The 12,213-nt window shown below is 35.6% G+C and overlaps 1 protein-coding gene across 2 annotated transcripts in view; it reads right to left on the bottom strand.

Moving 5' to 3' along the window:
- LOC123554904 (uncharacterized) overlaps positions 1–12,213 on the bottom strand; it is a 58,466-nt gene that overhangs the window by 14,074 nt on the left and 32,179 nt on the right. For both annotated transcript variants that reach the window (XM_045345324.2, XM_045345325.2), the window contains exons 10-18: positions 9,650–9,805; positions 8,882–8,974; positions 8,217–8,330; positions 5,738–5,833; positions 4,747–4,943; positions 3,289–3,354; positions 2,272–2,359; positions 1,015–1,412; positions 101–675 (exon numbers count right to left, since the gene is read on the bottom strand). In XM_045345324.2, coding sequence (XP_045201259.2) covers positions 101–675; positions 1,015–1,412; positions 2,272–2,359; positions 3,289–3,354; positions 4,747–4,943; positions 5,738–5,833; positions 8,217–8,330; positions 8,882–8,974; positions 9,650–9,805 — 1,783 coding nt within the window. The remainder of the gene's footprint in view (positions 1–100; positions 676–1,014; positions 1,413–2,271; positions 2,360–3,288; positions 3,355–4,746; positions 4,944–5,737; positions 5,834–8,216; positions 8,331–8,881; positions 8,975–9,649; positions 9,806–12,213) is intronic.

Here is a 12,213-nt window from a genome sequence, read left to right as displayed (position 1 = left end):
CAAAAGCACGTTAGCTAGACAACTGGCAAGTAACTTTATATTGTAATGGAAACTGATATCAACACAATAAAACTTTTTTATAAACCTTTGTTTTTCCTACCTGTTACTTTTGACTGTTGGTCATCATGCATGTATGGGTCCTGTCCTTGTTGAGGTGGGTGAAGTGGCACCGCTCGAGACATCCCAGGAGCTCCTTCCCACAATGTCCCACTTTCTTTTTCACTCAGTATTGAATAATTTGTAGCAGTTGTTTCACTAGCTATACTTCCATTTAGATGACTCATGTTTGACTGTGAGACTGTGTTACTATATTTAGATAGGTCCTTGTCTTGACTAACATTTGAAGTAACATGTGACCTGGATGTCACAAAATTTAAATTTGGTGGCAAACTAGCACTGTTTGAATTTACTGGTTGCTTCTGACTGGACAAAATTGAATTTGGTTGAGAAAATAATGTTCCTGATTGGCTGACAGAAGTGTGTGGGTTGGGCATCAAATGCTGTTGTTGAATGTTATGTAAATGAGTTGAGAGGAGAGCTGCAAGCTCCGGAGGTGAAGGCAATCTTGGCTGAGACACCTGGTCTGTGTTTCCCAGACTGTGAGACAAATGTGGCATGGCAGAAGCTTCAGCCTGACTATTGATCGATGCTATCCATTCTGGAGTTTTTGTAAAACTGCAACAGTAAAAAGATATGTAAAATGCAAAAAATATGCATCAACTATTCAACATTTATGCCAAATAAAAAATAAAATATTTGAGAAACTTTTTACTAATCCAAGTTACAGTTCAGGTAATATTACATTTTGTCTTAAGATTCAAATTAAAGTGACAAATATGGCATTCTTAGAAGTTCCTACTGTTACATATTATAGATAGGACAAAGGTTATGAAGAAGAGAGTGGTGACCACTCTAAATTTCATAGCACCTAAATGGTTGTTCTTATCACGACCTTATGTCAAGGTTGATATGAGGCAAGTGAAATTTTTTTAACTGTTTTTTTCAGTCCATTACCTGTTCATATAATCATGGAATTGTTTGAGATGAGACATGGCTGCCGTTTCAATTGAAGCCTCAGTGACTTCACCATGGTCTTTCTCTGTTGAATGTGAAACCATACTCTCTCCTCCTGGGCTAAATGTGGGAAGAGCATGGTGTCTAAGAACTGGGCTAAACTGATTGGCTACTGATCTGCTTGGGCTCTGCTGATTGGCTGATTGCTGAGGAGGACTAGATTGATTGGCTGCTCCTCTTGGAGGAGTGTTCTGATTGGGTAATGGCATAAATGCACTACTTTGATTGGTTGGAGGTCTGTTTGGTGTACATAAACTGAAGTTTACAGATGGGGCAGTCTGAGCTGAGACAACAGACGCAGCATCATCATCAACCACTGGTATTCTACTTTGTGTCTGCTGCAAAAGAAAATGAAAGTAAATACTACAATAACGAAAAAAAAACAAAAAACAATACAACTGGATGATAATTCTTTTAGCACAAATTAATGAAAAGTCCTTTAGAGAAGGTGTCACCTATTAATTTAACATGTAATGGGGATTAGGCATAGACTGAACCATATCTGTGTCCAAGATGAAACAGCAGAAAGTAAATTTCCCAGGAAATGGACTTAAAAGTGACTATATTTTTAAGCTGCTTTTCAAATTAAGTTTGCTGAAAGTTCTGAATAATATTTAAAGTAATATAAACAATATGCTAAATATTTAAACGCATAATAGATAAAAATATCTAACTTTGATACAAAAGTATATGAGGGCAAGCTTGAACAGAATGGTTTTGAGTTTCAAATGATCTTCACACAAATCAATGGACTAACATATATCTTCACACAAATCAATGGACTAACATATATCTTCACACAAATCAATGGACTAACATATATCTTCACACAAATCAATGGACTAACATATATCTTCACACAAATCACTAGACTAACATATATCTTCACACAAATCAATGGACTAACATATATCTTCACACAAATCAATGGACTAACATATATGAATAACAACCTCTACTAAGAAACAGAACTGAGTTACCTGAACATATGTGCAGTCTGATCAAGATCTGCACTGTTTGCTGATTAATCAGTATTTTTTTTTGGTAAGCACCACTTTTAACAGTTAATGGTACTGTACAAATTAAAAGATGGACAAGTTCATTACAGAAATTTAGCAGGGTAAGCGTTAATTGAAGTGTAAAGCACAGATCTCAAAACTACAAACAGTAGATGGAGTAAGACAGAAAGTGACTTACCTTTCTCTGTGGTGTAGCTGAGAGAAGACATAGAGCCTCATTCCACTGTGTCTGCATGGCATATTGTAACTTTGTCAGAATCTCCAGTCTGAAATGTAGAGTTATTCATAATTTTAAGATGACATCAGAAATTCTGATTTGCCAATCAGAGAATTGCAATTTCAATTACCTGCCATTTTCCATTTGGGTTAAACAAAGCATTTTTACAATGAACATACTGTGACTTTGGAAGTAAATGTCACAGTAATTCAGGTACTAAATCTTATTTAACTTTTTTTTAACCACACAAGTCCTTGAGGATGTTACAAACTACAAGAACCAAAGTTTCATCTCAATATTATTTTGATTCTATTCTTTGGATTAATTTTAAGTTTGATATTTTAAAGTGAGAGTCTATAAAGTACGACCATAATGTTATGAATATCCAACTGAAATGAACACTGCTTTGCATTCAGACACTTAAAAACTATGAAGAAAATTCTTTCACTAGTTGTAAGTGCAGACAGGAATTCCTTTTATTAAAATAATGTTTTACAATTCAAGAAATATGCAACAAGGAACAAAGAAGGTATCAAGGTATTTGAGATTTTATCTGTTTTTACATAAACTGCTCAAACCTACTGAACAAACATACTTTGTTATACACCATTTACAGTACAAGAGTAACCTTACACCCAGGGGTGTCAGATGGAGTTTTCTGGTACTGGTGAAAACACCAGAAACTTTTGTTCGATAGGCAATATATTAAAATCTTAAGAAAACTGGCTTTTAAGCTATAGAACAGTTTGTAGACCAGACTGAGGATGCTCTCTTATCAATGGCTTGTTTCTAATGTAACAAAAAAAGACAAAAAAAACCCCACAAAAAAAACCAAACAAGTCGATGATCCAGACTGGCATTTAAGATTGGTCCCAAAACTCAGATTTATACCCTAATGCCTGGTATAGATTCATTAACTGATCAACTTTACACAATCATACATATTTTCTTAATCTAAAACAAGAAACAGTGGATTACCTAGTTGACTCGAGTTTCTGCTTGGATATCTTCAGGTCTGCATTCTCAGTCCTGTATTCTGCAAGTCTGTAAACAGCAAACAAACAGATATATGAAAACTTAAAGAGTAATTCATCATTTTAAACAAGACTATTTCCCAGCAATATAACTCCCCTACTGGAAGGGTGTATTTGTCATACTGGCTGCTGTAAGAACCATATTTTGTATACTGAAACTTAACTGGAGAACCTGCATATTCTCCAAATAACCTACCTTCTTGCATACCAGACGGGGATTTCCGGTATTTTTAGCGATGCTGGAAAAATCCATCTTACACCCCGGGGTGTAAGATGACTCTCGTGCTTTAAATGACGTATTATGAACTACATATGTGTAGAAGATTTATGTAGTTATTTATATTTTATTTCTAAAAACGGAATAAAAATCCAATACCTTGACAGTTCCACTTTGCTCCTGATAGTATATTTCTCGATTCAAAACACGTTATTTTATCAAAAATTCATAACGTTACGCTGGAACTGATAAAACAAAACCGGAACTAAACATTGTTGTTTGTCTTTGAAACGTTATGACGTCTTTCCTGTTTACGGACGTTGATTTCCCGCGCTTTGTTTAAATACGCTGCTATAAGAAATAGTTCTAAAAAGAAAGCCGTTCGACTGACTTTATCTTTATTATTATATCTTGATATCGGTATGCAAGAAAAAGATTCTGTCACTGGTTACAGGTGCAGATGGGAATATCCGGCTCTCGGGTAACTGTTTAGGCGGTAACTCGGTAGGAACCTCGTTACCGCCTAAACAGTTACCCTCGAGGCCGGAAATTCCCATCTGCACCTATAACCAGTGAAAGAATCTTATAATCTATAAGTCAGGTTTTATGAAAAAGTATCTTGTATCTTAAAACTTGTCACAAGATCCCACCTTGTATGACTGACATACTGACGGATAGGGAGCAAACCACAAGTCCCCTTAGGTGAAACACCAGTAGGAGATAAATATACTGTGTTATTGACTACAAAGAGTCACAGAGCTGAAATACTGGCTGACAATTTTTTCCCCTACCTATATTATATTGTTTGCTACTGTAACATAACATGTAAAATTATACAGACAGAATCACCTTATTACACTACATCAGAAAGTAAAACTTTACATGATCCTAAAAACAGTCCACATCAACCAACAAAATTAAATGAAATAAACTAAAATACCTTTAAAAATTCATCTTTTTCAAATTCTGAAATTTTCCAAAAAAAAAATCCTTTTTTAGTTTTGTCTTTTTTGGGGAAAGGGGGTTTAATATCACAACAACACAATTGTAGGTCTTACAATGACTTTCAACCTTTTCAAAATGGTGGAAGACCCCAAATCCTAATCAAAGACTGTTCAACAAACAGTTCCATGTACGTCCAAAAATTCACAAGACACAAATTAATTTTTCAAACACCAGTCATACCTTGCTTCAAGTTCCTGTAACTGTTTCCTAAACTCTTCCTCTTTCTTCTGCATCTCCTCCCGGAACACAGACAACTGCCTCTCCATCTCCTTGCCATTCTTTTTGCTCAACTCCAACATCTGTTCTCGATGCTTCTCACGTAGTTCATCCTCACTTTTCTCATGCCGTCTCTGTACATCAGCTATTTGTTCTGCAATCTAAACAGAACAAGGATCCATGGATAGAGAATTGAGTTTGGAGACCAGTCTAAAAACTTCAGCATTTGATTGGCTGATTTTGTAGAAATTTTTGAAACTGACCAATATAAAAAGCCGCTTTCCAAGACTGGTCTCTAAATTAAAGTTTTATTTATAACCTTCAGCCAGAACATGTCACTGTCTAATGATAGGGCTGTAATTCATTGGAAAGTCTGAATCTATATATTAAGTAATAAATGTATCAACAATGCATTCATAATTATATAAAATAACTAAAATAACTTGTGAGCAAAAAATTAAGAAAGGAGAAACAGATGAAAATAATATATATTTCAAGTAAAGAAAATGTGTTCTTTCACTGAAATTGTTCTGTACCAAAAATAACTCCTACAGAGACTTTACTAAGAGTATGTAATTGAAAACAGAAAGAAATCGTAACATTTTCATATTTTGTTTGCTTTGTTTGCTTTGGGTTTAGTGTCATTATTCAACAGTATTTCAGGTATGTAAAGGCAGGCAATTAACCTAATCAGTTTTTTTTTCTGGATTCTGCACCAGTACTAACCCATTCTCAGCAAATAATTGCCATCTTCCCCACATTAATCAGAGGTGGAGGACAAATGATTTGAGACACAATGTCTTTTATCTATCATAATGGAGAACATACATCTCACTCAAGGCACTAACTCACGACATGCGATCTAAGATTTGCACTCTCCCTATTGAGCTAATCAGGCAGATTACGTTTTCAAAATATTTGTGCTTTCTTGTAAAATCTCCAAAAATCTCAAAACCTGCTTTTCCATGGTTGAATGCATGTCAGCTTCAAGCACTCTCTGTGCATTCTCAAACTTGGCTTCCATTATCCCCATCTCTACTTTAATACTTTCCTGAAATATGTAAGCACAATTTATTTGAGTCTGTCAGCATTGCATGTATTACTTCAATCCAGTCATAAAAGACACTTCTCACGAAATGGAGATTTATGTCCAACTTATCCATACATAACAGACTCCTCTCTAAATTTAAAATGCTTTCAAGAGACAAAATTTCAATATTCAAACAGGGTTTCAGAAATCTGCAAATTTACTGGTAGCCCATTGGGCTACCAATATTTTTGTCTGGTAGCCCGAACATTTTAGTTATTCGGCATTGACCATTTTGGATTATTTGCTAAGTGCTTGTATACTACTGTCTACAGTTGGAATGGAATGCTTAAATTAATATAGGGTTTCTTAATTCTAGCTATATGCTTATGTTATTGTAGATTTTGTTCTCTAAAATAGCAATTGCAAGTATCACCTGACACTAATTTTTTTCTCTTTTTTTTTTTTTCATTTTAGAAGAAAATTATTTATGGAAATGGGAATTCTTCTCCCTCTAATTATTGTAATATGACAATCATAAACAGAAAGTCAGTCAATTTTTATAAACTTACAAATTCCTTATTTAATATTTGCAATTTAGCTTATAAAATCATTTTAAGTCGACAAATAATTCTGTCTGATTCTTAACATCTTTTAAAAAGCAGTTTGATAAAAGGACTGAAGCCGAGTAAATTACGTTTCTCTCTTTTCTTGCAACTGTGTAATTACGTATCCGAATTTATGTTTGTCCGAAATCAGGTATAGTTTCTGACATGAATGCGTCAATTTTTGCTAAATTATTGTCGATTTTTGCATTCTGTACAAGTATTTACATTAAAAAGCATAAAGTCGATGTAAGCACTTAACTTAATCAAATATCAGATTCTACTTGATAAATATTGAGGTCAGCAAAAACGAAAGTACACTTTGGCAGGTGGCGGTAAGATGACGTAATTTTAAGACTGGTTTGCCAATTGTTTTGAACACTAGAGATCAGCAACTTGGAAGCTTTTGGATCAGTCTAAAACCTCGTGTGCACAGGTAAACATTTGCCTCCGGGTACGATTAAAAACGGTCAATTGTTTGCCGACTGTGACAATAGGTCGTAAGATAATTAATGCCTCCGGCGTGTATTACTCGATAAACATGGGGATTATGTGAAACTGTCAAAGTTATGCATGAAGATTAGGTTATTGATTACCGGGCTACTCGATATAGAGTTTTAAGGTAGCCCGACGGGCACGCTCTGAAAATATTTAGTAGCCCAACAGAATGTTCTGGTAGCCCCCGGGCTCCGGACATGGGATTTCTGAAACCCTGATTCAAAACAAGATACAGATACTCTATTTTCAGTAAATTTGTGATAATCATTTCCCAATTAACTGTACTTTTATAAGAATTTGTGAAACTGGTGATAAAAACAGATTACCAAACTGCCAGTAACTTTTCTGAAACAAGAGCTGTCACTAATGGCGACAAATGCCCCTTGACCTTGCAGCACCTTGACCTTTGACCTGGTGACCGCAAAGTCAGTAGGGGTGGTGTACTCAATAAGTACTATCAGCATGTGAAGTTTGAAGGTCCTGGGTGAAGTGGTTCGCGAGTAAAGTGCCTTAATGCAAAAAGTTAATGTTGGCCCATGTGACCTTGACCTTTGAACTGGTGAGCCCAAAGTCAGTAGGGTTGGTGTACTCATAAAGTACTATCAGCATGTAAAGTTTGAAGGTCCTGGGTGAAGTGGTTCGCGAGTAAAGTGCCTTCATGCAAAAAGTAAACGTTGGCCCCTGTGACCTTGACCTTTGACCTGGTGACCCCAAAGTCAGTATGAGTGGTGTACTCAATAAGTACTATCAGCATGTGAAGTTTGAAGTTCCTGGGTGAAGTGGTTCGCGAGTAAAGAGCCTTCATGCAAAAAGTTGACGTTGGCCCCTGTGACCTTGACCTTTGACCTGGTGACCCCAAAGTCAGTAGGGGTGGTGTACTCAATAAGTACTATCAGCAGGTGAAGTTTGAAGGTCCTGGGTGCAGTGGTTCGCGAGTAAAGTGCCTTCATGCAAAAAGATAACATTGGCCCCTGTGACCTTGACCTTTGACCTGGTGACCCCAAAGTCAGTAGGGGTGGTACACTTAACAAGTACTATCAGCATGTGAAGTTTGAAGGTCCTAGGTGGAGTTGTTCGCGAGTAAAGTGCCTTCATGCAAAAAGTTAACGTTGTGACAAACGAACGAACGGACGGACGGACAGTTGAAAACTAATATGCCTCCCTTCAGGGGCATAAAAACCCAACCTTTCAATCTCAACACTTAGATTTCAACTTTTGCCAAAGGACAGAATTTATTTTGAATTGGACTAAAGTGGAAAACCTTGGAGTTAATTCTATCTATTGTGAAAGTTAAAAGCACTAACCTTTTCCCTTAGAGCAGCATCCAATTCCATCTCTAACTTTTTCACAGCTGTATTAGCTGCCTGGTACTGGTCCATGATTTCTTCTGCTAACTTCCCTTGCTCTTCATTCTTTGCCTAAAAACAATAAAACATATATTTGCCTTTTAAACCATTCTGCAAACACATCAGTAACACCTTTAATATGAAAGTAAATTTTATGTTCACCTTAACAATATGTTCAACACTGCTGACTATTAATTTAGTCACAAGTAGGCATCAATTTTATAGTCATCTGGATGGCTTCCTCACTTGGACGAATTCAAATGCTGGCAGTGGTCAAGTGAGTGTTTGTTCCAGATATGCATTTTTTTTCCAACAATTTTTCAGTCATATAAATGTCAGTGTCTACATGTAGCAGTGAGCACACTGTCTCACCGTATTAGTGCTGACTCACTGGAATATCACAACACAGACATGTGACATAATACCCCACCCAGTTACATTCTACTGACACCAGGCTGATCAGTCCTAGAACTCCTCTTAATGCCGAGCGCCAAGTAAGGAAGCTACAAGTACATTTTTCACATACATAGTATGACGTGGCCAGGGCAATGGTCAAATTTATAATGAAACGAATACTGAAACTGTAGCAAAAATGGACGAAAAAAAACAGATATGTAACATACCCTTTCAGCTTGTAGAATTTTGTTACTTTTCTCTGAGACCTCCTCAATTCTCTGTAATAATTCCTGCTCTCTCTGAAACCAGTCATCTTGTTCCTGTAACGTCATGCAGTCGGAGTAATTATAATGTTTTTACATAGAGAAAGAAGACCCTATTTACTTCTCAAAGCATTTTTTAAGGTACAGATACGTATTTGGGTAGAAAACAGAAACCACTCTCAAATCCAATGAATGGCTGTCTTACATCAAAGAAGGGATTTTGAATGCTCAAACCATTATTTTCCTATTCAGCTGCCATACTGCCTACAACTGTTTATTCTACATTTCTCAATTAAACTTAGCTCAGCAAAAAAAACAGCAATTTCAGAAAGTTCCTTTCTAAAACCCTGATCAAAATCATTAAAGTCTCTACAGAACTATACTTAATTTTTTGTTGTTGTTGTTTAATTGTGCATCCTCCATCTTAACATCAAAATTTCAAAATATTTATGACAGATAGCAACTGATATCAGATACTGAATTGTTTAAATATGTTAATGTGTATGATACAAAGTACAAGAGAGTTATTGTAGATACAAAAGTTCCTAAATTGCACGGAGCTACTTTAAAATTTCTTTCTATTGCAGTTACTGAGAAAGCATTTTCTGAATTTTGCAAAATTTAACATATAGCTGGAGGCGTACAGCTTAAGCTTGCAACTGCAGGCTAAAACTATTACACTCAACTAGTGCAGAGCATAAAAGCTTCCTAGGACTTTCTACGCACACATACCCTATGTAATCTCCTTTGCATCTGATCAAGTTTCTTGTCGAGGGTTTCTCTCGATTCTCTTAGATTGTCACATTCTTGTTGCATAAGATCTACTTTCTCTTTCTCTGCATCTAACAGCTCCTCCACATGACTCTTAGACCTTTCAGTTTCTTGAATCTGTTTATTCAAGATAAAGCCTTCAATAACAGTTATTATGCCTTTTGAACAAGGTGTAAATATATATATAAACTAAGTGAAAAACCCTTGCTGGACATTTTTGTCAAAAAAATTTTCAGGTGTTGATTCAAATGAACTGGTCACAGAAGAACAAAAAAAAGCATAATTTTTCTACAAGTGATTAAACATTTAATACATGTATAAAAGAGCCCTCTGAAAAAAATGGGCAAATGCAGAACCTGGAGTTTTCTATGTTTAAAAAAGTATGTTTGTAGCACTTTTCGAAAACATCTAGAATAAGCAGAAACTAGATATATGTCCACTTAACAATCATGCTCCTTCAATAATAAGCAAGCTGTCCAAAAAACAAAGGGACACTACTCTTAAAATCATGATATCTTAAGAATTTTGTATATAGAAGTATATTAACAAATTAAGTCGAATGCATTTTGCCTAATTTTAATGGCAAATTCAAACAAGAGGGCCATGAAGGCCCTGTATCGCTCACCTGACCTATGGACCTAAAAATCATCAAGATTAACAATCTGACCAAGTTTCATTAAGATATGGTCATAAATGTGGCCTCTAAAGTGTTAACTAGCTATTCTTTGATTTGACACGACCCAGATTCGAACTTGACCTAAAGATCATCAAGTTTAACATTCTGACTAAGTTTCATGAAGATACAGTCATAAATGTGGCCTCTAGAGTGTTAACAAGCTTTTCCTTTGATTTGACCTAGTGACCTAGTTTTTGACCCCACCTGACCCAGATTTAAAGCCGACCTAAACATCATCAAGATTAACATTCTGACTAAGTTTCATTAAGATATGGTCATAAATGTGGCCTCTAAAGTGTTAGCTAGCTTTTCCTTTGATCTGACCCGGGGACCTAGTTTTTGACCCGACATGACCCAGATTAGAACCTGTCCTAAAGATCATCAAGTTTAACATTCTGACTAAGTTTCATGAAGATACAGTCATTAATATAGCCTCGAGAGTGTTAACAAGCTTTTCCTTTGATTTGACCTGGTGACGTAGTTTTTGACCCCACCTAACCCAGATTTGAACTTGAGCTATAGATCATCAAGATTAACATTTTGACTAAGTTTCATTAAGATATGGTCATAAATGTGGCCTCTACAATGTAAACTAGCTTTTCCTTTGATCTGATCTAGTGACCTAGTTTTTGATCCTACATGACCCAGATTCAAACTGGACCTTAATATCAATATTAACATTCTGACCAAGTTTCATGAAGATACAGTCATAAATGCGACCTCTACAGTGTTAACAAGTGAATGAAGTATTGCCATGCAATACAAAGTCCCCTACTGGAAGGCACCTAATTTTCTCTACTGCAGTATAACATAATGAACTGATATCTGTCAATGATGTATAAACAATATTGTACTACATATACAATATGTTATAACAACACACTTGGATTAAAATGTGCATATATAAAAACCCACAGTTGTTTTCATATTGAATTTTTTTGGCTGATTATATAGAGGATAATTGTTGGTTTCGGTGTAATATCACGTTATAATTTCACCGAGTGGGCACCAAAAGTGATATTTTCACGAGTGGCGCAGCCACGAGTGAAAATAACAACTTTTGGTGTTCACGAGTGAAATTACCGTGATATTACATCGATACCAACAATTTTTCTGTTTATTTTATGTCTAAAACTCTACTTTTGTTGTGTTTATTTCAATAAAATGTCGAAATTTGCGGGAAATTTTATCAGGAAGCATCGCAAAGATGACGTCATTTTAACGACGTCATCGTCATATTGTTTCCGGCTTTCAGTACGCTCGGTAAACTTTTTGACGTTAATCCGGGTATCAGATTTGATAATTTTCACTGAGTGGCCAGTGAGTTTATCAGGATATAATTCACCGTTATATTTCGATAAACCACCGAAAAACATAAAATAAAAAAATGTTATCATGTAAGTTATTTATAGTAACAACAAAGGGAAATTAATCTTTAAATAAAAAAAAATAAAAAAAAATCTATATAATATAAGTCCACAAGAAACTCTTTACCAGGTAGAGATAGGTCAAAATACACCTAAAAATTGGATGTAACATGCATGCTGTACCAGAGAAAAGTGGTCTCGATTTTTCTCTACCGCCAGTAATAAAAAAGTTACAATAAAATCTATTTATAGTAATAACAAAGGGACGTAATTCTAAAAACAAGGGTGCCTCATGGTGGTGAACATTTGGTCCAAGTTACATCAAAATCCCTCCATGCATGAAGAAGAAATGTTCCGTACAAAGTCATTCTTGAATTTGACCTTTGACCTCTAAATATGACCTTGACCTTAGACCTAGGGACCTGGTTCTTGCGCATGACATGTTGTCTCATCCAGGGGAATATTTGTGCCAACTGATATCT

This window comes from Mercenaria mercenaria, chromosome 7 (assembly GCF_021730395.1).
Source record: "Mercenaria mercenaria strain notata chromosome 7, MADL_Memer_1, whole genome shotgun sequence".
In the NCBI taxonomy this organism is placed as follows: Eukaryota; Metazoa; Mollusca; class Bivalvia; order Venerida; family Veneridae; genus Mercenaria; species Mercenaria mercenaria.
Note: the sequence above shows the minus strand (reverse complement) of the source record. Positions and strands in the feature narration are given on the sequence as shown.